Source organism: Pistacia vera, unplaced genomic scaffold, assembly GCF_008641045.1.
Source record: "Pistacia vera cultivar Batoury unplaced genomic scaffold, PisVer_v2 Contig349, whole genome shotgun sequence".
NCBI classification, from domain to species: domain Eukaryota; kingdom Viridiplantae; phylum Streptophyta; class Magnoliopsida; order Sapindales; family Anacardiaceae; genus Pistacia; species Pistacia vera.
In genome coordinates, this window is record NW_022196167.1 from 230,356 (window position 1) to 255,492 (window position 25,137).

The following is a 25,137-nucleotide window of genomic DNA, read 5'->3' on the forward strand; positions in this document are numbered from 1 at the left end:
CCATTGTTTCGAGATCCAGCACAGAGGCTGAGTATCGGTCAATGGCACACACAGTGGTTGAGCTCTATTGGCTAAGGATGCTACTTAAGTAACTCCACATACCTCTACACACAGCTCCTTGCATTTGGATTGATAACATCAGTGCTTTAGCTCTATCATCCTGTTAGAGTAGATGCCCTAGAGCCAATCAATTATTGCAGAATTGACTCTTTGTAATAATATTCATTAATCAATAATAAAAGGCATTTTATTCTATATCGCGAAATCATTATTATTGCAATATGTATTGATATATGTCCTTAGAATGGTAGAACTGTGACGAGGGTATTAAGTGTTTCAAATCTTGATAGTGAGAACCCCATGAGTACATATGGTGGTCATTCTAGAAACGTCCGTAGCCCCAGTATTATTCTGAAGTAAGGACACAGATAATACGGTAAGGCTATCATAGTGTTGAACAACCTTGTCGAAAGGTAGTGACTGATCTCACTTGTCAAGGTCGTTTGGTGACAACCTGGTGCAACACATGGGTGCTTGTTGTAGGCAAATATACCGCATCAAGTTCATTGGACTGACCCACCAGAAGATTCCATATGGATGGTAACCCCAGTGTCTATGGAACAAATCCTCTAACGAATGGTGGTGCATGTGATACTTAGACTTGAGATCACCGGAGNTATAGGGTTTGAAACAGTGTCATTACTAAAACCCCCAACTTTTGGTCATTAACTTAATAAACCCATTAATAATTCCATTAAAAAATTAGTCAAAAGAATTAAATAAAAGATTAGTTAAAACCTTTCACAGTGGATGTAATCAATTTAAGTACAATCTTTCATGAAATAATCGAAAAGGACACAGGTTTCATTATGTTCAATTTATGGACGATTAATTGTAATTTACGGTTAACTTTTAACGGTGAATAACAAACAGACTTACGTACCCCTAGTTATTTAATTAGTTTTATTTTTTGAATTTTAAATTTAAGAACTACAAAAATATAGTTAAGAATTAAGAAAATTCGTCTGACTTCAAAGTTTAAATATTAAAAATGATAATGAAATAAGAAAAAAATTGATAAAAGAATTTAAACAAAAAATAGAAAAAACGGTTTTAAATATAAAAAAAAAAAAAAAAAAAAAAGCTCACAAAAAATTTTATATAAGAGAAAGAACAACCATTTTTATTTTTAAATTTGAAAAATTAAAAAGTAAATTTAAAACATAAAATCAAAATTAGAAAAGGAAAAGCTTCTGCTAGTTACGCAGCTGGCATGAGGCTTTTCCTTTAATTTATTTATTTTTTAGTTCTTTTAAGTATTAATTTTATTATTTCTTTAATTTGACATTTTCAACACGTTTCAACATTTCATTGGATGAAATTATTTTAGTTGACTCTGTTTTTCTTTTTCTTTTTTCTTTTTTTTTTTTATAATTACTTACATAATGTGTAGTTACCAAATTCGTCCTTATTTTTTGTTAAGTGTAATTGCTATTTAATGTCCCTAAATTGAAAAAAAAAAAAAAAAAAAATGATTGCACCTAAATTTGATTATATCTGTTGACTTTATAATGAAAGTAAGGAGTTATCATAATTTCTGGTCCTCCAAGGCGAAGGAAATCAAATGCTGCTGTTATTTATTAACACACTAGTGTTCAGAGTATTAATCCTTTTGTTTTGGTCTCACTTTATGCAACCATTTACAAATTTTACATATAAAAACCACCATGCAATAGTACATGATTATATAGTATTTACTACACTTAAAAAGGCTATACAATTGAAGGATTAATACCTGCAACTTATTATTCTACCTTATTCCCTTCAAGCTACTGAAATGGCAATTAAATGCCATGCTGCCCGCCCCTTATGCATGGAGACACAACTTATGCCAACCTCAAAATTTGTAGCTATACTAATGATCGACGCCTTCATTGATATATACATATATACATGCAAACCTGTTCGGGGATTTACAAATTCTTTAGGGCTGAGTATGCAGAAATATGAATGTTGCAGCATTCTGCGTCCCACGAGAAGTCTCGTGACATGGCATCGATGATTTTTTGCTTCCATGTAGATGGGCTGTTCTTCTGCACAACAACAGAACAATTTTCAAGAAATGAAAAATAGAGAGGTTTTCTAGGTGGCTAATCAATTAATTATTTTGAGATTACATGAGAATATATTACAGCTTTGCATAAAAAAACACTCACAATTTCGTTCAAAGCCTGGCTTAGGGTCATATTTCCGAAGGTAGAGTTGATAAACTGTGAAAATTTAGTGGTCTCAATATCTAGAAAATGCCTGTCAAGACAATAAACACAACACATGAATCTTTCCACTTTTCAGCGTGAAGCAAAAATTGATGATAATTTCAATAACTTCAAATATATTAACATAGTTACCTGAATCTGATATCATCCGAGGCCACTGAAACTGGAGCAGCACCATATTTTAGGGCCTTGAGCTACATTATTTAAATTAAAGGGACAACAGATTTTAGTACTCAAACATATGATAGATAGCAGCCTAACATAGTAAATCTGAAAANAATGATATGATAGCAAAGGATCAAAATATCTCCTCATCTTTCAACTCACATTAATAATAATTGAGGTTTATTTTACATCTTATGATATTCTCAATATACTACGGAAAAAAAACCAAGGCGTCGTTTCAAAAAAATTAATTTTACTAAACATATTTTATAAACTTTTTTCTTTTCTTTTCGTAATAAAATTATAAAACTAAAACCCCACTAGAGAAAACGCATTGTTTTGTTTGTGTTTCTTTCTGTTCAACGAAAGCGAGGACGTTTCTCTCACTCACCACGTGCTGGTATTCTCTCTTTCTCTTTCTGATTTTCTTGCTTTCTGCTTACCGTAGATCGCTTCAGCTCCTGTTTGATCGGTTTTCTACATTTTAATTTACCAATCGTTAGTCATTTTTATTTATGGGTTTAGTGTAGATTTAAGCTCTTGGTGAAATGGTGAAAACCCAGTTGCAGAATTAGTATCTTTTTTTTTTTTTAGCTGTCTCTTTGTCGTGCACTCGTATTTTAAGAGATGGGTTTCTGTATTTATGTCATTTGGTTGATGTTTTACCTGTGATTAAGAGCTTTTTGAAATTGAAACTACCAACGATTTCAGTGTATTTAGTTCTTAAAGCTTCTCTTTTTTTCCTTTCTTCGTCTAAATGGGATAATCAGAAACTTTGAAAAAATAAGCAGTAATTGCTTTTTTTGTTTGGAGTTTTTGATAAATTATAGGGAAAAAGTAGTGCAAGAGATTGTGGTTCTAATTTGAAGAACTGAGACTTAGGTTTACTGTCATGAAAATGATATAAAATCTTCAATTTGTTTCTCACTGAAGTCTGATGTTGAAACTAGCTAAATTGTTACTGTACAAGTAATCAATTTGTGTGTTGGTTTGGTTTTCTCAACTGTGATTTTGATGCTGGGGATACAGAATAGCCAGTTTTTACTGAAGTTGCAGTCCTTAAAAAGGAAATGTCATGAGTTTTCTGCATCAGTTTTATATTTATTTCTTTCTCTTTTCGAAAATATGAAACTATTTAGGAAATCTTCAAAAAAAGATGGGCATAGTATAACTGTTTTTCCCTGTATTTGTTGCATTAGTTTGTGGTAGTGGCTGTTTATATTGATGATTCTGTTTTTGTGGTGGAAGTGTAGGTATAATGGAGGGCGCAGCTGCAAATCAGCTTCCTGAAGTAGATTCATTGCCAGATGGGTTTGTTGATAGCCCCACAGAAGCTCTAGCTCCTGCAACACCAACTTTAGAACAAGAAAACTCGCTTGGTGATTACAAGGATGAGGGTTTTGTGGAATTAGATCATTCAAATGAATCGACACATGAGTTGGCATCAGAAGAGTTTCAAACAAGCAAGGGTAGGACAGAGAAGACTCAGAAACTGAGAACTTTTCCTGTTCCATTATCTGAAATGGATAATTTCGATGCTTCAGTGGACTTAATCAAAATGCCTAATAAGGGTTCAGTGGAGGAAACAGACGGTATGCCGGCCATGCCTACAGCAGTTGCTTCAGTTTCGGAGGCTTCAGCTGGGATATCTGGATGCAGCGAGGTAAAAGGCCAAGTTCAAGGGGAATGTCAAAATACAAAGAGATGTAATTATATTCAACTTGAATGCAATTTCCTACTTTTCCTTCTAAATAATACACTGCATATAAGTGTTTGTGGCTGCCCGTTTTACCTTTTTATCGGGAGAATGTACAGCACACTGACTTGATACAGCATATTAGATCAGATGCTTTATGAAGCATTATGGTAATTTTGCAGAAAGAATGTACGGGAAACTCCAAAAAGTAAGATGAGGTGGTTTTTCCCTCCACCCTGGGAGGTAGGGGATATTTGACATTGATAGAAGGTGTAGACAGAGTACTACTAACATTCATCTCTCCGATCATTTATCCTGACTTTTCTTTTTAAATAAATTATTTTATATTATAGTTGAAAGCAGGAATGACCAAATGAATGTGTGTTATGTCAAACGATTAGAATATATACTGACAGTTATTAAACCCTTGAAACGATTTTGGTAGACACATCTGAAAAGCTTGATATACTTCCAAAGAATTGATGCTTTAGGTGATTGGCTTTTGTATTAGAATGACAAAAGGAATTGAGTTGAATATAGTTGGATTTCTGAAGGCACCAACTTCTTGAAGGATCTTAGAAGTAAAGTATTTTAATTTAGGCCATGCATCCAGAGAATTGTTCATACATATGCATCTCTATCAATATGTCTTTGTATTTCTGTTTTTTGACATTTTCAAAATGTACCCTATTTCATTCATTTTGTAGCAATTGAAGGAAGATCAGATGCGCAGGGAACCCGTACAAAGGAGTTATCTGCATCAGAAAGTGATGATTCTTTGAAAAGCAGAAAACCGGTTAATAATATTTTCGTACTTTGATGTTATTTTTCTATAGATCTGTATGATGATCTACAGAGTTTTTATTTTTTGGTTAGTTTTAAGCATTCACTTTTGAACCTGTCATATTTTCCCATTTTGAGTATTGTGGGTGTATGAATTTACTCTTCATTTTTTGATTGTTTTCAAATTTCAAAATGTAGTTCACTAGCTTAAATAGTTTACTTTGTGGTTGTGCAGGAAAACACCGAAACCAAACGTAAGAGTACAAAGCGCACTTTTAAATCCGAAACTGAGTTTCTTGAATTCACTCTGAGATATCAACAAGTTCTTGCCGAAAGAGATGCAGGTAAGTTATCCTTTGGCTTTGCTTTTACAACTTTTGTGATAGTTGAGATGAACCCTGATTGCTACGGTGCTTGTTCAGAGGTTTAATCATATGATATATCTGGTGCATATGGGTAAAAGGGACATCGTTTATTATTTTATAGTCTTTGTTATAAAGTAAGGTTTTCTATCAATGAATTGCTGTTAAGATGATGTAATTCCATTTGGGCGTGCTGAGAAGAAGACTTGTAAAAATCCGTCAAATGAGATTGATGTATTGCAAAGAGTCTGGAAATTAGAGATACCATTATGTGATATTATGGAATATTCTTTTGTTGTATAAAATAGATTTCCTTTTAACCTTATATAAACTGTGCAGAGAGATTGTAATACTAACTTGTTATTTACTTGTTGAAAAATTTGCTTGGTCAGAAGCATGTATACTTTATTGACTTGTATCCTAATACATTATTATTGACGTTGAAGGTAGACGATATCATTTCACTGATTTCACCCTTTTTATTTTCTATTTGTAGCTATTGCTGTTAGAGATAAGCTAGAGTCTCTTTGTAGAGAATTACAACGTCAGAACAAGATGCTAATGGTATACTTTTTCACGATCACTTTTCTTCCCATGGAGTAATTTAAATTCTATGAAATATTCTCTACTTAAGTTAATTTCCCTTACCAATTTGGTATGGGAAGTTGTACAGTGACCCATAATCATCCTTCTAGCTATTTGTCGGTTTCATGGAGAATTGATGCTTGCTCACTATTGCACAGGATGAGTGCAAGCGGGTATCAACAGAGGGACAGAACTTGAGACTAGATTTATCAGCCAAGTTTCAAGATGCAATCAAGGTTTAATTTATGGTCTTCACTAGTTGAGAATGTGTGAATTATTCTTTACGTCTTGCTTTTCTGTCCTGCTTTAACCTAGTGTAGCATATAAGCTATAAGCATATGAATGCATGATTGTTCTCAAATTTTGTTGTTCATGTTTATTTGAGCATTCTATGTGGCATGTGTTCTAAATGCTCAGTTTAAGTTAACTCTTACCTCTAAAATTAATTGATTAGTTAATTTGTTATATCTGTCTGCGCAGGCTATAAAGTAATAAGGTGAGAACTCCAATTGCTTGATGCTAACATGAATTGGAGAGTGCCTGTTACCTTGGTTTCTTGAATTTTTTATTTTTAAATTGGTTTTCCTATGATGTTATTTTATTATATTTTTTCACTCTCTTACTGGGGCTTATGGTTCTCTTCATGCGTTTTTCTCTTTCCATTTACATTTTCTTTTTCCAATTTATGCTCATTTCTGTAATGTTTGTTTCTTTTTGTTGTAGGATGTTAGCGTTAAGCTAGATGAGCAAAAGGATGAGTGTCTTACTCAGCTAAAGGAGAATGAGATGTAAGAACAAGAGAATTCAGGCGAAGTTTTCAATTTTATTTTGTTTTTTGAATTTTATCTCACCCCTATATTTTGTCTAGCTGTTATTTACTCTTATTTTTTATGTCTAGGTTGAGAAATAATCTGAAGCAGCTAGCTGATCAGTATGCCCTTACTGAACAACAATATGGACAGAAGGTTTAGATTAACTTTTACTTGTTTATCTGATGTTTTTTGACTTAGGCTTCTTGACTTATTGATTGATGTTATATTGCTGTGGACTTTGGATGCATAGTTAAAGCAGAAAACCCTGGAACTTCAGCTTGCTGAATTAAAAATTAAGCAGCATGAAGAGAAACTAGTTCAGGAGCAGTCCCAAATGAAATTATATGCTGAGCAGGTATCCCAATTACTGGCTACCGAAAAGAATTTGCGCTTGCAGTTGACTGCTGACGGAGAAAAATTCCAGCAATTCCAGGTCTACCTCATTTGAGTTCATTGCCTTAAAATAATGCATAAAAACCTTACTGACCACATTTTGATGATAGTTGCATAGGAGACATTCTTTTGTCTCTCTCACCTAGCATTCTTAAATATCTCTATAAAATAATAATATGATAATAAGAGCTAAAGGATTTATTTTGGGATGTTGGATAATCAATTAAATTTAATTGTATTTGGGTGGTTGGATGTGTAACCTTTTTGAAATTTTGTCCTCGTGACATGTATAATGCAAGGGTTGGTTGTTCTGACTTCTTAGCATGGTGTCAGAATTAGGGCTGTTAACGAGCCGAGCCGAGCCGAGTTTTTGGCTTAACGAGCTCGGCTCGTAAAAAAGAAAAAGGATTCAAGCCGAGTTCGAGTCGAGCCGAGCTTTTAATTTCTTGACTCGACTTGACTCGTAAATTAAAAAAAAAAAAAAATCGAGTTGGCTCGCGAGCCGGCTTGCGAACCAAATAAATAACATGTATTTTTTTTTTTTAAATTCTGCGCAGGCGTGCAGCTTTTATCCTTCCTCATTTATTACTCTTTCTTTTCTCTCTCGCTCATTTATTAGTCTCTCTTTCACTTCTTTCCTCTCTAATTTATTATTGATGTGCCTTCTTTTCTCTCTCCGGACTCCAATGGCAATGGTTCACGTTTCTCTCTCTCTCTCTCTTTTTTTTTTTTTTTCCCTTTCTCCCTGTTTCCCTTGCTCTCTCCAGTCTCCACAACTCTGTTATTCTCTTCCTCTTCTCTTTTGTTACTTATTAGTTATTACTCTTTGCTTTCTGTTATTTTCTCTCTCTCTAATGACGCTTGTTTCTCCTCTTTTCTCTTTCTTTCCTTCCTTCTCCTTTTTTCTTATTTTCTCTTTCTTTCTTTCATTCTTTCTCCTTGTTTCCCTGGCACTCTCCAGTCTCCACCAATTCTGATTTCTTTCCTTCTTTTTTCTCCTTGTTTCCCTGCACTCTCCACTAAATCTGACACCGACTACCTAAAATGGTTTGGTTTAGTTTGGTTTTAGGGGAAAGGATATTAGTAGCGTTTTTAGAGATTTTAACATGGGGGTGTGCTTTGTTAGTTTTTCAAACTTTTTGTTTTAAAAATTTTAGTTTAATCCCTTATACTTAATAAAACTCTTAAAGCGCCCCTAATAATTCGAGCCTCACTTGGCTCGCGAGCCTAACGAGCCGAGTCGAGGCAGGCTCGAACTCAGCTAGTGCTCTCTCACGAATCGAGCAGAGCCGGCTCGATTCCAGACGAGGCGAGCCGTTAACGAGTCGTACTCGAGCCGAGCCGAGTCGGCTCGCGAGCGACTCGCCTCGTTGAACAGCCCTCGTCAGAATCATTGTTTCTTTGAGTTAGAGATGGATTTAATCCAAGTGCTTGTTCAAGTAGTCATGGGATATTTGTACGACATTTCACATTAATTCAATTTAATGCATGGTCTCATTAAGTATCTACTGTGCATGTGTAAAGCAGTCTCTTAATTAGTAGATACATAGTAAAGTTATCAAAGAATATTTTATCTGGTTATCTTGTGCCAGAAGTGAATAGCTATTTGACTCTGTAGGATGCATTGTTGAAGAGCAATGAGGTCTTCGAAACATTTAAGCAAGAGATTGAAAAGGTAAAATTTTACTTTTTTTAAAGATTAGATATATGGATTTAAGGCTTGGTTTTCATGATTGCATGATGCTAATGTACCATTTTTATTTCTTTGTACGTAAACACTAGATGGCAAAATCAATCAAGGAACTGAAGAAGGAAAATGTATTCTTGAAGAGCAAATGTGAGAAATCAGATGTTACACTTATAGAACTTGTTGAGGAGGTTAGTTGTTTTTGCATTTTCTTGATCTTATCTTTCTCTTTTTCCCTTTTACTGTAAAGACTGAACCCTGAACACCCTCCCACCCAAAGACCATCTGCCCTCTATATGCTAGGACCATTGTGGCTTGGATTTTTAAAAAGTAATTTTTTCCCTTTTAGAATATCTATGCCATATAACACTATCCCTCGTGCTTAAGCTTCATGTAATGAGTGCAGAAATTGTTGGAGAAAACTTCTGTTATTGTTGCCATTGAAGTTTGTTGCGCTGATTTTATTGCTAGTTAATTCCTTTTAACGACGACAAGTCTTGTCTGAGGTGGTTCTTCTTGCCACCATCGTTGGTCTTTCTGCATGAAACAGGGCAATCATGGACTATTGTTCTAATTGGTTTCGCTGACATACACTATCACATCTTTTTCCTACGTTCCCCCCTTTGGATTGAGATATGCTTTTTATATCTTATTGTTAAATTATATAGTACTTAAAACTCTTTCTTTGTCCAACCAGCGTGAGAGAATGAAGAAACAATTGGAAAAATCCAAGAATCAGAAAGAAAAACTTGAATCATTGTGCCGATCACTTCAGGCAGAAAGGAAGCAAAATACTGTCAGAAGCAACAGCTCTGATTCAGTTCCAGTATAAATCCCAACGGATTGTACCGTCTTACAATGAATTTTGTAACTACCATGATGAATTACATGCCATATTTTGTCGTATCTATGACTTCTGCTTTGAGATGAAGCATTGGAGATCTGTAACTTGTTTGAATATAATGCATTCTTCAGCAATCATTGTATTATTCAGCATTTTATATATGTTGCTTCTTCACCTGTGCTTTCCTTGAACGAGTTAAGGTTAAATCAGGACTTTAGGCATGAATTTATGTGTTAAATAACAAAGCCGGCCATGCCAGGCTAGCCTGAAGAGCGCGGTTGAAAGCTTGTTTAATTTTCAAAAATATTAGTGCCTGATTTCTTCCATGACTTGCTTTATGCTGATCTGACTCTATGAGATTGATTTTTAAATTTTCCATTTAAATGTTTTTATTATTATTATTATTATTATTTTTTAATTCAATGTTAGTTTCTAATCTTGTGACATAGAAGAAGTCAGCAGCATATAAGATACGAGGTTTTGACCATCTTGCTTTTTGTTTGTCTCAGGCTTATATGAAATAATATCAGATTCAAAGAGTGGGGCATTGTCCATTCTTGTTCTTTCACTGTTTCTAATGTTTTTCTTGATTATAGGCAACCCATTGAGCATAAACATTTGTACAATTGGAATATATTGAACTGAATCACGTGAAATTTTTACAATCCTGGGAATCGGTACTAAGCTTTCGACAATCAGATTTCAAACCTTGGGTGAATTTTCATTCCCCTGAAAGGCCATTTATTATATATATATTTTGGTGATAGATGTTCAGGTCAACTTGTATGCATCTCAACAAATTTGGAGCAAGCCTCTTAATGGCCACCGTTATTAGGGTCCGTGGGGGCTCGAATTTAGAAAAGCTCATAGAATCTTCTTTTGTTCTTTTAGTATCTGATCATCCATTTGTGGTTTATAAAATTTCAATTACATTGTAATGGTACAAAAAATAAGTTAACCTCGACAACTTTATTTGAAGGTGATAGTTTATAAAGACAGTAGTTTCAATTGTAATTTTTTTTTATTTTTCATTTTTATGATTGGAGATATCCAGACAATTTATGCGTATCTTAACTAATCCTCCAGGACTTTAGAATTACTAGTTAGATAAGAGTTCGAGTGATTATCCATATTAACAATCGAGAAAGGACTTGAAATCATGACTTTTTGAGTAATACATTTAAGAGTTTCTATCGAATCATCCGACGGCCGAGAATTTTACCCATCATTACTTCTAGATTGAAACTTGGTGGATCAGGTGTCCAAATAACATTTGAGCATTGATTATTTTTAATAACTTTGTTTCATGCTTGTCTTGTTAGTTTTTGAATTGATTTCAAAAACTAACAAGACAACCACTAAACGAAGTTAGGCATGGCAATGGGGCGGGGATCTCATTCATCGTACCTATCCCCACCCTCAAAATCATTCCTCACCCCCGCCCCATCCCCGTTACGGGGATGACAAGAATTCCCCTTCCCCGCCTCAAAGGGGAATGTTGGAGGCCCGTCCCTGTCCCCTTAATTTTATATAAACATAAATAAATTTGAGCATTACCAAACACAATAGTTAATTCTCGTCTACATGACAAACACTTAAATTAATCGTTTAAACATAATTAATCATACATAAATATGGGTCAGGGTTTGTTCTTGTTTAATTGTTTAGGGTGAGGGAAATTAGGAAAATATGGGTTTATATAGGTAGAATAATTGTATAATTAGGTGAAATATAAGGATATTAGTGAAACGTAAATATATATATACATTTTTTTAATTTTATATATTATATACGGGGCGGGTCGGGGGAAAGGCATCACCCACCCCTGCCCCATCTCCGAGAATGGGGATTAAAACACCCCCCACCCCCGCCCCTATCCCTGAAAAAACCGGGGCTTCCCCGCCCCATATGGGGCGGGGCGGGACGGGTCCCCGAAATCCCGGGAAACATTGCCATGCCTAAACGAAGTTAATATTTGTGCCAAAAATGAAATTAACCTCTACTTAAATTGTAATCAAAAGGTTTCCTATATAAAAAAAAAAAAATAATAAAAAATTACGTTTATCACTTATCCACCAAACTCTTGAAAACAGATTTGGTCTTTTAAAAACAGTTTTGATAGAATTTGAAATACTTGTATTAGCAATAAAAACACACAACAAGAACAAACTAATGGATTCCACTTGATCCATGATATGATAAAGCAGAATCTAAACAACACCCCTAAACATAGATAAATAAACAAACTCCAATAAACCGTCTTATTACTTTTCATTTTTTGCATTTTCACCCTCATCTCTCTTATGGACGAACCCGCCAATCATCGCAATACCGGTTATGGTGGAGTTGTTGATACAAGGCAGGCAGAACGAACAATGCTTCTAATGAAATGTCCTGCATTGGTCTCTCGCTCTTTTCAGCCTCCTTCCAATGGCCCTTCTCGCCATGTGGCCAAACTTTTCATCTCCATCGACCCCCTTCTGCCCATGGATGACAAAACTTCTTCTCAGGTTTTTTTTATTTTTATTTTTATTTTTATTAAGAGACAGTTGCATTGTGTTTATTTTTAAAGATTTTTCTTTTGTTTCTTTGCATGCATTTGTTGTGTTCCTGATTTGTTTTTTGGTTTATTTTCTCGTATTGTTTTGGGGACAAAATTAACATGCATTTGATCTTGAAGTTGAACTTTTATTTCTTACTGAGTTGTGTTTTTTTTTTTTTTTTTTTTTTGGGGGGGGGGGGGGGGGGGGGGGGGTGGTGGGGTGTGTGTGGGTTATTGGGGTGTTTGAACTCTGATTCGTTTTATTGGTTCTCTTATATTTACTGGATTTGGGTTTTATTTTTTTACTTTTCTGGTGTCTTGCTTTCAGTTTATGATTTTTCAATGGTTTGTGCTTGAGCTTTACAGTACCACAAATTTTATGCCTCTTCAGTGTAAAGTTGAAAGTATACAGAGGCTCATAGCACAAAACACAGTAGAAAGATAACAGAAAATTTGTGGCCATTTAGAGCTTGAATCATTCAGTTCAAAGAATTGTTGAAATGTTGTCTCATTGATTTTAGATATATGTTATAAGCTATAGCAGTAATATATATCCTTTTATTCTCAACCGTCTTAGGCGAATAATTTGAAAGATAATGAGTTCTATGGAATTGATTGGCCCTGAATCTGGATTTGCACCCAAACATTATGGAAGGACAAGTCTGAAGTTGTCCAATGTGTGCATTTTCCGAATCCACACAAGGTAACCAGGTGTGCTTTTGTTCGGTATTACTTCTATGCAGTTCATTAACAACGCTTCGCTTACCACAATCTTTTTTTTACCCAGTTTCAGTATTTTTGTGAAGTTTAATTTCTTTAGTTAACTTCAGTAGTTCACAGCCACGACCTCTTTAATAGTATCACTTTGTGGGCGAAGACCTCTCTAAACTTTCAAATTCTTTGGAAGCTATGATAACTTTTAGACTGAATTCCGTAAACATCACTGACATTAACAAGAATGTTATACAACTACTCACAAGGTCTCTTGACTGAATGTACATGAATGCCAATTTATTACCTCCTCCTTCGAGCGAACACATCATCTATTGGGTCATTCAAAGTTTATGATTGTCAGATTCTGCAATATAAAACTCTTTTTTCTCATATTGTTGTAATAGGAATTTATAATCAATACAATTTTTGGGTGCCCCATTAAGACAATATGTCGCAGAAATCCAATTCATTTGATTTGTGTCAAATCAAGACCAAAATTCAGTTTCCCTTTGGGGCTGTGATTTCTTTTTTCATGTGCATTTGGTCAAGTATTTAATTACTAACTCGCATGCTTGATTAACATTTTCTGTTTTTGATGTTTCTTTAAAAGATATTAGAAGTTAGCTCAAGAATGTACTAGGTGTAAAATCCTTTTGCATTCAGGGAAGATTTCTATGAGGGAAACATATTGAAGTTGGACATGAGACCTCTTCATGAAACATGGAAAAACTGGAAAACGCTGCCGTGAACGAACAAAAAAGTATACGACCAAAAGTAGACAGATACAGGTCTCTTATCATTCTTTGTATTTGTACTGGGAACTTCTCATTGGTAATGTACTCAAAGTTTCCCTTGTTTCTTGATCTTCTCCTTGTTTTTTTTAGGTCATTGATAATGACACTGGAAGTCATATGCGACCTATGCCAGGGATGATGATTCCTCTTGGATTTACTGTAATTTGGCTAACTTTTAATGTCAACAGAATTGTGTTTTTCTGTTTTTCCTTTTCTCCTTTTTTTTCTTCTTCTGAATACATTTGACGAACAGAATATATCTAAAGGGAGCTGTTTGTTTGCAATAGGAAAAGAAGAAAGCCCCGGCTAAAGCGTCTGAAGTGAAAAGAACAAGAAGGGACCGTGGAGAGATGGAAGATATTATGTTTAAGCTCTTTGAAAGGCAATCCAATTGGACTTTACGACAGCTAATTCAAGAGACAGATCAACCTGAAGTATGTATTTTGATCGTTTGATCATACATTACTTTTAGATGCTGGCTTGAGTTTTTGATGCCATTTACTGTCATTTTAACTAAAAATAAACAAATAACTTTGCGGTATTCCAGCCATTTAAAATGAACCTTTATTTTTGTTTTTTCAGGATTTTGTTCTGACCTTTTATTTTTGCAGCAATTTCTGAAAGACATTCTCAAAGAACTTTGTGTTTACAACAACAAGGGAACTAACCAGGGCTCGTATGAGCTGAAGCCAGAATACAAGAAACACGGCGATGAATCAACTCCTAAATAGGTTCTTAGTATGCCTTTGATTAATTACTTCGTTAAGTTATCGATTCAAGCTACTTTCTTGTCCATAAAATATTTTCTTTTATGTATTTTTCTGTAAGCAGTATTCAGGTATATTTTCAAATGCAATAGAGAAATTTTGAGATACAAACAATGAGTCTTTCTATTTTCTTAGGTTTAATTTTCAAACCCTCGTTGATGGAGGATATTCTTGTTCAAGATCTTTGTGTCCAAATTTTGCAATATATGGTTGAAGCAAAACTGTTGACATTTGCAATTTGTTTTATGTCATGAATCCTAGCTCAGCACCATTATTATTATTATTAGAGTAAACGACATATTCCCACCCAAGGTTTGACGAAATCCCAAGTTGGTACCATAGGTTCCATTTATTTTAGATTCTCACCCTTAAAGTAACAGGAAATGGTTAGATATAACGGTTCAGGGGTAAATCGGTCATTTCACAGAGGAGGCGCACATTAACAGATCGTCGCTCCTAACAAAAATCCGGCGCGCGTTAGCAATATCACTGCCGTCGTTTTTCGCTGTTTTCCGGTGATTCTTCCACCCAAAATCACCCTTGTCACCACCATTCGAACCCTCATCCTCCCATCTACAAAACCATACCCTTGACAACCCCTCATCGCCCGTCGATCTCCAGCCACGACAGCCGCCACATGCGACTGGTTTTCATCGGTGTCCACCGGTGAATGGTCATTAAACGGTTGTTGGGACATAGGGGTTTTGTAGATTAGGAGACGCCAGTTGCAATGGTGACGATGAACTAGAATCCGACGAAGAATGACGAAAACCTAAGCTTGACGGCACCGGCGATCGGAGGGCCCAATGAGTAGGGAACTAGAGGGGTTTTGGACGACGGATGATGGGGAAGGTGATGGAGGTGACCAGGGCTTTCGCCGGCATCGGAAATAGCCCAGATTTGGTGAAAACCGAGACAATGCACAATCACTGAGGGTGTAATTGATGTAATTTCAAAATAAGATGGTTAATTTTATAATTTTAGTAATTTAGGGGTTAAAATATAATTTATTAATTTAGGGTTAAAGGGCATTATGGTAATTGCACCCTCACTATCCTAAAAAATGTTAACAGTGTTATTTTAAGGGTGGGAATCTGGAATAAATGGAACTTGTGGTACCAATTTAGGATTTCGTTAAACCTTGGATGGGAATATGTCGTTTACTCTTATTATTATTATTATTATTATTTTTTTTTTTTTTTGGCCAAGGGTGTTCGGATCAATTTGATCAAGCTCTGAAGTTAACAATTGGGTAAGTCTCTAATGGCCACCATTATTAAGGGTTGAGATGAATCGAACTCATAATTTTTTGAATAATATACCCAAGAGTCCTAGCTGATTATTCAACCATCCAATGGTGGTTTTAACACCACTATGTTTGTTTCTATAAATATCAGCAGTACTTTTAATTATTTTAGTGGGGATTGTTGAGATTTAACTTAAAAATTAAAAATCTCACATCAATTATGAATTATAGGGCATATTAGGTAATGGAGAACAAAATCTTATCAATAACATTACCAAATAAAACTATGTGTATTAGGAATTTCAAATTTTCAATGTTAGTACTTGGATTAGTACACATTGGTTAGTGCATATAACATTACTCAACATTACCCCACCCATTTTAAAAAATAAAGACTAGGTTCAGGGGATAACCTAACCCAAACTCTATGACACATTTAAGATTATATATGACAACATAGTATATGAAAAAAAAATACTTTAAAAATCTCAGAATTAATCCAATCTTTTAAGTTTTTAAATTTCATAATAATAAAAATTAATATGCCAAGTATATTCTATTGGTTAGATTTTATTTGGATGTGGTTCTAGAATCAATATTATTTACGACCTTTTTTGTTTTGTTTTGTTTCAAGTAAAATTGTGGCTCAGGCTGCCCACGCCACGCACAGAGAGAGATATTAATGGTCATGTTTGGCTCCTCGACCCTGAGTCCTGACCCACCCAAGTCGATGTGACCTGTGATGGTTCCATTTTTATACCCAAAAAAGGAAAATATGATAAAATAGTAATAAAAATCAATGTCAATATCATCTCACGATAAAAACAATGGTATGATTCTAGTTCTAGAGCATCATCCATGACGTTTATGTAACCAACTATTCAATTTCTTTTCATCTCTCCTTTTTACTATATTTATTAAGTAATAATAGGGTTATTTACACTACAGCCTCTAGGCGTGGCTGAGCACCCGCTAGTTTCACTATTAAAGTAAACCCCATTTTTACATTCAGTAAACACATTTTCCCACACCAAGGTTTGGCATATCTGCAAGTTCCCACCCATGGTTTCATAAATGTAGATTCCTACCCTTAAATTAACACGGTTACTTTTCTTTAAATAACCCCTATACCTCAAATTTCTCTCAAATAACCCCCAAGAAGATCTTGGCCAAGCCAAAAATCTGGCTGATTCTAGTACCATTGGACTCCTCAACACCACATCAGCATCCCCTTATCTCTTCACCAGAACCTCTAACTTTTCACTCGATTGCAAACTCGACAAGGTGGCAGAATTTAGTTGGAAAGGCATGACAAAACACAAAACCTAAGGGAGAGGTTGCGACGATCAGTCTGTAATTGCGGTCTGCGATGTTGAGGGTTTTGATTGGGGGGGGGGGGGGGGGGGGGGGAAGCGTGGTGATGCTATTGGTGGTGTTAGGGGTGGTTTTTTATGTTGGGACCTACCGAAATTTGGATGAAATGCCGACTAAAACTAATAGCGGTGGCTGGCGATTGGGGGGGGGTACAATCAGGCAGGGAGGTTAGAGGTTTTGATGTGGGGGTTGAGGGGATTGTAATGGTGGTGTAGGAGGGGTGACGTTGTGTCGGCAGTAGGCCAGAATCACCTGAAATCGCCTGTGGGGTGAATTTGAGAAGTCAAGGGTTATTTTGAAATGACCATTTTATCCTTTTAACTGTTGGATTAAACAGTTTTTTGTTAATTTAAAGGGTGAGAATCAGCAATTTATGAAACTATGGGTGGGAACTGGGAGATTTGCCAAACCTTGGGTGGGAAAATATCGTTTACTCCCTATAAAATAATGAAATTAGTGGGTGCTCAAAAATTAGATCAAACCTATGGGGGTTTATTGTAAATTACCCGTAATAATATAATGGGTAAATTTCATTTGCATCTCAGACGCCTGAATGACTTTTAGGAAGTATAAAAATCTTAGGGGTGTTCAAAAGAATTGGTTGGAACTGGAACCGGTGGGTACCCAGGGTTTGGTTCCGGTTCCTACCCGGAACTGGTTGTCAACGGGTAGGTTCTGACTGTCAACAGATAGGTTTCGATTCCAAATTTTTGGAACCGTTACTGTATTGTTTCGATTTCCGCTCCTATAGTTAAGAACCAGAACCGGAATCGGAACCGGGAACCGAGATTAATATAAAATAAAATTAAAGAGTAGAGGGGTTAATAAAAACTTTCGTAGAAAAAGTAACGTGAATACATATATATATATATATATATATATATATTTCATAATATTTAAAGTAAGTTAGTTTGACTTTTGAGAATCTACCTTTACAAAGTAATGGAGTTTGTAATTTTGAATTTATAATTTGTAATTTTATTTTATTAACAAGTGCCAGGTAGGGGGTATTTATAAGTTTTTAAAGGTTTTTTTACCATTTTAAAAACTTTTGGGGGGTCATTGTAATTTTATAGGGTATCCAAAACCAGAACCGAAATCGGAACCGTTGTTACAGGTTTTGGTTCTGGGTACCTAAGAACCGAAACTGTCGGTTCTGGTTCTGGTTCCAAATTTTAAGGAACCGTCGGGTCCAGTTCCTTAAAAAAATGTAGGGTACCTGGAACCGAACACCCCTAAAAAATCTTTCTATTAAGAGGTTCTTTTAAAGGTTTTTGATAATTTTATAGAAATATTTATTATTTCTCAAAGAAAGCCCCGGCTAAAGCATCCGAAGCGAAAAGAACAAGAAGGGATCGTTTGAGAGATGGAAGATATTATGTTTAAGCTCTTTGAAAGGCAATCCAATTGGACTTTACGACAACTAATTCAAGAGACAGATCAACCTGAAGTATGTATTTTGATCGTTTGATCATACATAACTTTTAGATGCTGGCTTGAGTTTTTGATGCCATTTACTGTCATTTTAACTAAAAATAAACAAATTACTTTGCAGTATTCCAGCCATTTAAAATGAACCTTTATTTTTGTTTTTTCAGGATTTTGTTATGACCTTTTATCTTTGCAGCAATTTTTGAAAGACATTCTCGAAGAACTTTGTGTTTACAACAACAAGGGAACTAACCAGGGCTCGTATGAGCTGAAGCCAGAGTACAAGAAACACGGCGATGAATCAACTCCTAAATAGGTTCTTAGTATGCCTTTGATTAATTACTTCGTTAAGTTATCGATTCAAGCTACTTTCTTGTCCATAAAATATTTTCTTTTTTGTATTTTTCTGTAAGCAGTATTCAGGTATATTTTCAAATGCAAAAGAGAAATTTTGAGATACAAACAATGAGTCTTTCTATTTTCTTAGCTTTAATTTTCAAACCGAGACAGTGCACAGTTACTGAGGGTGTAATTGATGTAATTTCAAAATAAGATGGTTAATTTATAATTTTAGTAATTTAGGGGTTAAAATATAATTTATTAATTCAGGGTTAAAGGGCATTATGGTAATTGTACCCTCACTATCCTAAAAAATGTTAACAATGTTATTTTAAAGGTGGGAATCTGAAATAAATGGAACATGTGGTACCAACTTAGGATTTCGTTAAACCTTGGGTGGGAATATGTCGTTTACTCTTATTATTATTATTATTTATTTTATTTTTTTTGGCCAAGGGTATTCGGGTCAACTTGACCAAGCTCTGAAGTTAACGATCGGGTAAGTCTCTAATGACCACCATTATTAAGGGTTGAGATGAATCGAACTCATAATTTCTTGAGTAATATACCCAAGAGTCCTAGTTGACTATTCAACCACCCAATGGTGGTTTTAGCACCACTATGTTTGTTTCTATAAATATCAGCAGTACTTTTAATTATTTTAGTGGGAATTGTTGAGATTTAACTTAAAAATTAAAAATCTCACATCAATTATGAATTATAGGGCATATTACGTAATGGAGAACAAAATCTTATCAATAACATTACCGAATAAAACTATGTGTACTAACCAATGTATACTAATCCAAGTACTAATATTGAAAATTTGAAATTCCCTCCAAAATTTTTTTTTCAAATTTCTAATGTTAATACTGGGATTAGTACATATTAATTAGTGTACATAGCATTACTCAATATTACCCCATTCATTCTAAAGAATAAAGGCTAGGTTTAGGGATAACCTAACCCAAACTCTATGACACATTTAAGATTATATATGACGACATAGTATATGAAAAAAAAAATACATTAAAAATCTCAGAATTAATCCAATCTTTTAAATTATTTACGACCTTTTTTGTTTTGTCTTGTTTCAAGTAAAATTGTGGCTCAGGCTGCCCACGCCACGCACAGAGAGAGACATTAATGGTCATGCTTGGCTCCTCGACCCTGAGTCCTGACCCACCCAAGTCGATGTGACCTGTGATGGTTCCATTTTTATACCCAAAAAAAGAAAATATGATAAAATAGTAATAAAAATCAATGTCAATATCATCTCACGACAAAAACAATGGTATGATTCTAGTTCTAGAACATCATCCATGACGTTTAATCGTTTATGTAACCAACTATTCAATTTCTTTTCATCTCTCCTTTTTACTATATTTATTAAGTAATAATAGGGTTATTTACACTACAGCCCTATAGGCTTGTTGCGATTGGGGGGGGGGGGGGGGGGGGGGGAAGCTGGTGATGCTATTGGTGGTGTTAGGGGTGGTTTTTTATGTTGGGACCTACCGAAATTTGGATGAAATGCCGACTAAAACTAATAGCGGTGGCTGGCGATTGGGGGGTACAATCAGGCAGGGAGGTTAGAGGTTTTGATGTGGGGGTTGAGGGGATTGTAATGGTGGTGTCAGGAGGGGTTGACTGTGTCGGCAGTAGGCCAGAATCACCTGAAATCGCCTGTGGGGTGAATTTGAGAAGTCAAGGGTTATTTTGAAATGACCATTTTATCCTTTTAACTGTTGGATTAAACAGTTTTTTGTTAATTTAAAGGGTGAGAATCAGCAATTTATGAAACTATGGGTGGGAACTGGGAGATTTGCCAAACCTTGGGTGGGAAAATATCGTTTACTCCCTATAAAATAATGAAATTAGTGGGTGCTCAAAAATTAGATCAAACCTATGGGGGTTTATTGTAAATTACCCGTAATAATATAATGGGTAAATTTCATTTGCATCTCAGACGCCTGAATGACTTTTAGGAAGTATAAAAATCTTAGGGGTGTTCAAAAGAATTGGTTGGAACTGGAACCGGTGGGTACCCAGGGTTTGGTTCCGGTTCCTACCCGGAACTGGTTGTCAACGGGTAGGTTCTGACTGTCAACAGATAGGTTTCGATTCCAAATTTTTGGAACCGTTACTGTATTGTTTCGATTTCCGCTCCTATAGTTAAGAACCAGAACCGGAATCGGAACCGGGAACCGAGATTAATATAAAATAAAATTAAAGAGTAGAGGGGTTAATAAAAACTTTCGTAGAAAAAGTAACGTGAATACATATATATATATATATATATATATATATTTCATAATATTTAAAGTAAGTTAGTTTGACTTTTGAGAATCTACCTTTACAAAGTAATGGAGTTTGTAATTTTGAATTTATAATTTGTAATTTTATTTTATTAACAAGTGCCAGGTAGGGGGTATTTATAAGTTTTTAAAGGTTTTTTTACCATTTTAAAAACTTTTGGGGGGTCATTGTAATTTTATAGGGTATCCAAAACCAGAACCGAAATCGGAACCGTTGTTACAGGTTTTGGTTCTGGGTACCTAAGAACCGAAACTGTCGGTTCTGGTTCTGGTTCCAAATTTTAAGGAACCGTCGGGTCCAGTTCCTTAAAAAAATGTAGGGTACCTGGAACCGAACACCCCTAAAAAATCTTTCTATTAAGAGGTTCTTTTAAAGGTTTTTGATAATTTTATAGAAATATTTATTATTTCTCAAAGAAAGCCCCGGCTAAAGCATCCGAAGCGAAAAGAACAAGAAGGGATCGTTTGAGAGATGGAAGATATTATGTTTAAGCTCTTTGAAAGGCAATCCAATTGGACTTTACGACAACTAATTCAAGAGACAGATCAACCTGAAGTATGTATTTTGATCGTTTGATCATACATAACTTTTAGATGCTGGCTTGAGTTTTTGATGCCATTTACTGTCATTTTAACTAAAAATAAACAAATTACTTTGCAGTATTCCAGCCATTTAAAATGAACCTTTATTTTTGTTTTTTCAGGATTTTGTTATGACCTTTTATCTTTGCAGCAATTTTTGAAAGACATTCTCGAAGAACTTTGTGTTTACAACAACAAGGGAACTAACCAGGGCTCGTATGAGCTGAAGCCAGAGTACAAGAAACACGGCGATGAATCAACTCCTAAATAGGTTCTTAGTATGCCTTTGATTAATTACTTCGTTAAGTTATCGATTCAAGCTACTTTCTTGTCCATAAAATATTTTCTTTTTTGTATTTTTCTGTAAGCAGTATTCAGGTATATTTTCAAATGCAAAAGAGAAATTTTGAGATACAAACAATGAGTCTTTCTATTTTCTTAGCTTTAATTTTCAAACCGAGACAGTGCACAGTTACTGAGGGTGTAATTGATGTAATTTCAAAATAAGATGGTTAATTTATAATTTTAGTAATTTAGGGGTTAAAATATAATTTATTAATTCAGGGTTAAAGGGCATTATGGTAATTGTACCCTCACTATCCTAAAAAATGTTAACAATGTTATTTTAAAGGTGGGAATCTGAAATAAATGGAACATGTGGTACCAACTTAGGATTTCGTTAAACCTTGGGTGGGAATATGTCGTTTACTCTTATTATTATTATTATTTATTTTATTTTTTTTGGCCAAGGGTATTCGGGTCAACTTGACCAAGCTCTGAAGTTAACGATCGGGTAAGTCTCTAATGACCACCATTATTAAGGGTTGAGATGAATCGAACTCATAATTTCTTGAGTAATATACCCAAGAGTCCTAGTTGACTATTCAACCACCCAATGGTGGTTTTAGCACCACTATGTTTGTTTCTATAAATATCAGCAGTACTTTTAATTATTTTAGTGGGAATTGTTGAGATTTAACTTAAAAATTAAAAATCTCACATCAATTATGAATTATAGGGCATATTACGTAATGGAGAACAAAATCTTATCAATAACATTACCGAATAAAACTATGTGTACTAACCAATGTATACTAATCCAAGTACTAATATTGAAAATTTGAAATTCCCTCCAAAATTTTTTTTTCAAATTTCTAATGTTAATACTGGGATTAGTACATATTAATTAGTGTACATAGCATTACTCAATATTACCCCATTCATTCTAAAGAATAAAGGCTAGGTTTAGGGATAACCTAACCCAAACTCTATGACACATTTAAGATTATATATGACGACATAGTATATGAAAAAAAAAATACATTAAAAATCTCAGAATTAATCCAATCTTTTAAATTATTTACGACCTTTTTTGTTTTGTCTTGTTTCAAGTAAAATTGTGGCTCAGGCTGCCCACGCCACGCACAGAGAGAGACATTAATGGTCATGCTTGGCTCCTCGACCCTGAGTCCTGACCCACCCAAGTCGATGTGACCTGTGATGGTTCCATTTTTATACCCAAAAAAAGAAAATATGATAAAATAGTAATAAAAATCAATGTCAATATCATCTCACGACAAAAACAATGGTATGATTCTAGTTCTAGAACATCATCCATGACGTTTAATCGTTTATGTAACCAACTATTCAATTTCTTTTCATCTCTCCTTTTTACTATATTTATTAAGTAATAATAGGGTTATTTACACTACAGCCCTATAGGCTTGGCTGAGCACCCGCTAGTTTCACCATTACAAGTAAACCCCCATTTTTTTCATTCCATCTAAATTTAATAATAAAATAAGAGTAAACAACATTTTCCCACCCATGGTTTCATAAATTATAGATTCCCACCCTTAAATTAATACTGTTACTTTTCTCTCAAAATAAACCTTACATCTGAAATTTCTCTCAAATAACCCCCAGAAGAGATCCTGACCAAGCCAAAAATATGGCTTGATTCTGGCACTGTTGAACCTCCCTGACACCACCATCAGCATCCCCTTATCCTCTTCACCAAAACACCTAACTTTTCCACTCGATTGCACCTCGACAAGGTGTCAGAATTTAGTTGGAAAGGCGCGACAAAACACGAAAACCTATGGGAGAAGTTGCGACGATCTGTCTGCAATTGCGGTCAACGATGTTAGGAGTTTTGATGGGGGAAAGCCGATGATGCTATTGGTGGTGTTGGGGGTGGTTTCTGATGTCGGGACCTGCCGAAATTTGGATAAAATGCCGACTAAAACTAAGAGCGGTGGTTGGCGATTGGGGGGTTCAATCAGGCGGAGAGGTTAGAGGTTTTGATGTGGGGGTTGAGAGAATTGTAATGGTGTTGTCAGTAGGGGCTGACTGTGTCGGCAACAGACCATAATGGCCTGAAATCATAAGTGGGGTAAATTTGAGAAGTCAAGGGTTATTTTAAAAGTTTATGGTGGGATTAATGTGAGAAGTCAACGGTTATTTTGAAATGACCATTTTACCCTTTTAACTGTTAGATTAAACCGTTTTTTGTTAATTTAAAAGGTGGAAATCTGCAATTTATGAAGATTTGTCAAACCTTGGTTGGGAAAATATCGTTTACTCCCTATAAAATAATGAAATTAGCGGGTGCTCAAAAATTAGATCAAACCTATGGGCTTTTATTGTAAATTACCAGTAATAATATAATGGGTAAATTTCATTTGCATCTCAAATGCCTTAATGACTTTTAGGAAGTATAAAAATCTTTCTATTAAGAGGTTCTTTTAAAGGTTTTTGATAATTTTATAGAAATATTTATTATTTCTCAAAAATAAAAATATCAATGGGTGCGTTTGGTTTATTATTTTGGATATGATTTTTGGAATAATTTTGGGTAGTTGGATGGGGGAGTATTACGAGGTAAAATTTAAAAATATATTAAAAAAACCCCAAGGTTTGTTAATTTAGTTAAACACCCCAATATGTAAAATAACAAAAATACCCCCACCACCTGCAGTGCCAGATTCCGGCTACCACTGCCGGAATTTGGCCAAAAAATTTCGTTACGACACAGACCGATCGGATCTGTGTCGTAATGCGTTGCTATGGCCTTTTTCCGCCAGATCCACCACGGATCTGGCCGGAAAAGGCCAGATCTACTCCCAAATGTGGCCGTCGACGGCTGCAAAGGTCCATCTTTGGCCGTTGTTTTTGGTCAACGATGGCCAAGTTTTGGCCGTCGCTGGCGGCTAGATCGGTGAATAACCGATCAGTTCCGAGCTTGTTTTAAGCCGTTGTGATAGATTCCGGCTACCACCGACGGTGGTTGCCGGAATCTGGCAAGTATGGGGGGTGGGGGTGTTTTTGCTAATTTTTGAACTTTTTTCTGGGGGGTATTTAGTGAAATCAATAAACTTAAGGGGTCAAAAGTTAATTAAAAAAATTACTAATATTTCTGGAGTAA

The 25,137-nt window shown here is 35.1% G+C and overlaps 3 protein-coding genes and 1 long non-coding RNA gene across 4 annotated transcripts; 3 read left to right on the forward strand and 1 right to left on the reverse strand.

Annotated features, from left to right (window-relative positions):
• Positions 1 to 1,728: 1,728 nt before the first annotated feature.
• On the reverse strand, positions 1,729 to 2,529 carry LOC116139217. Its single transcript, XR_004129420.1, has 3 exons — positions 2,409 to 2,529; positions 2,217 to 2,307; positions 1,729 to 2,093 (listed from the first exon to the last, which is right to left on the reverse strand). It is a non-coding gene; the product is annotated as an uncharacterized LOC116139217 (long non-coding RNA).
• Positions 2,530 to 2,750: 221 nt separating this feature from the next.
• LOC116139232 lies at positions 2,751 to 4,386 on the forward strand. Its single transcript, XM_031424905.1, has 2 exons — positions 2,751 to 2,841; positions 3,695 to 4,386. Exon 2 carries the CDS (start codon positions 3,700 to 3,702, stop codon positions 4,267 to 4,269), a length of 570 nt encoding a protein of 189 aa, XP_031280765.1. The 5' UTR covers positions 2,751 to 2,841; positions 3,695 to 3,699; the 3' UTR covers positions 4,270 to 4,386.
• Positions 4,387 to 4,828: 442 nt separating this feature from the next.
• Positions 4,829 to 9,917, forward strand: LOC116139233 (alpha-taxilin-like; the record flags this gene model as incomplete). Its single annotated transcript, XM_031424906.1, has 10 exons — positions 4,829 to 4,933; positions 5,156 to 5,264; positions 5,779 to 5,846; positions 6,026 to 6,103; positions 6,591 to 6,655; positions 6,766 to 6,832; positions 6,930 to 7,112; positions 8,691 to 8,747; positions 8,855 to 8,950; positions 9,457 to 9,917. Coding segments are annotated over 10 exons (963 nt in total), but the record flags the coding sequence as incomplete, so codon positions are not given.
• A 1,981-nt stretch (positions 9,918 to 11,898) lies between these two features.
• Positions 11,899 to 14,580, forward strand: LOC116139226 (general transcription factor IIF subunit 2-like). Its single transcript, XM_031424898.1, is given in 7 exon segments — positions 11,899 to 12,113; positions 12,474 to 12,490; positions 13,523 to 13,591; positions 13,593 to 13,647; positions 13,744 to 13,812; positions 13,941 to 14,087; positions 14,265 to 14,580. Coding segments are annotated over 7 exon segments (684 nt in total). The 5' UTR covers positions 11,899 to 11,906; the 3' UTR covers positions 14,385 to 14,580.
• Positions 14,581 to 25,137: the final 10,557 nt, after the last annotated feature.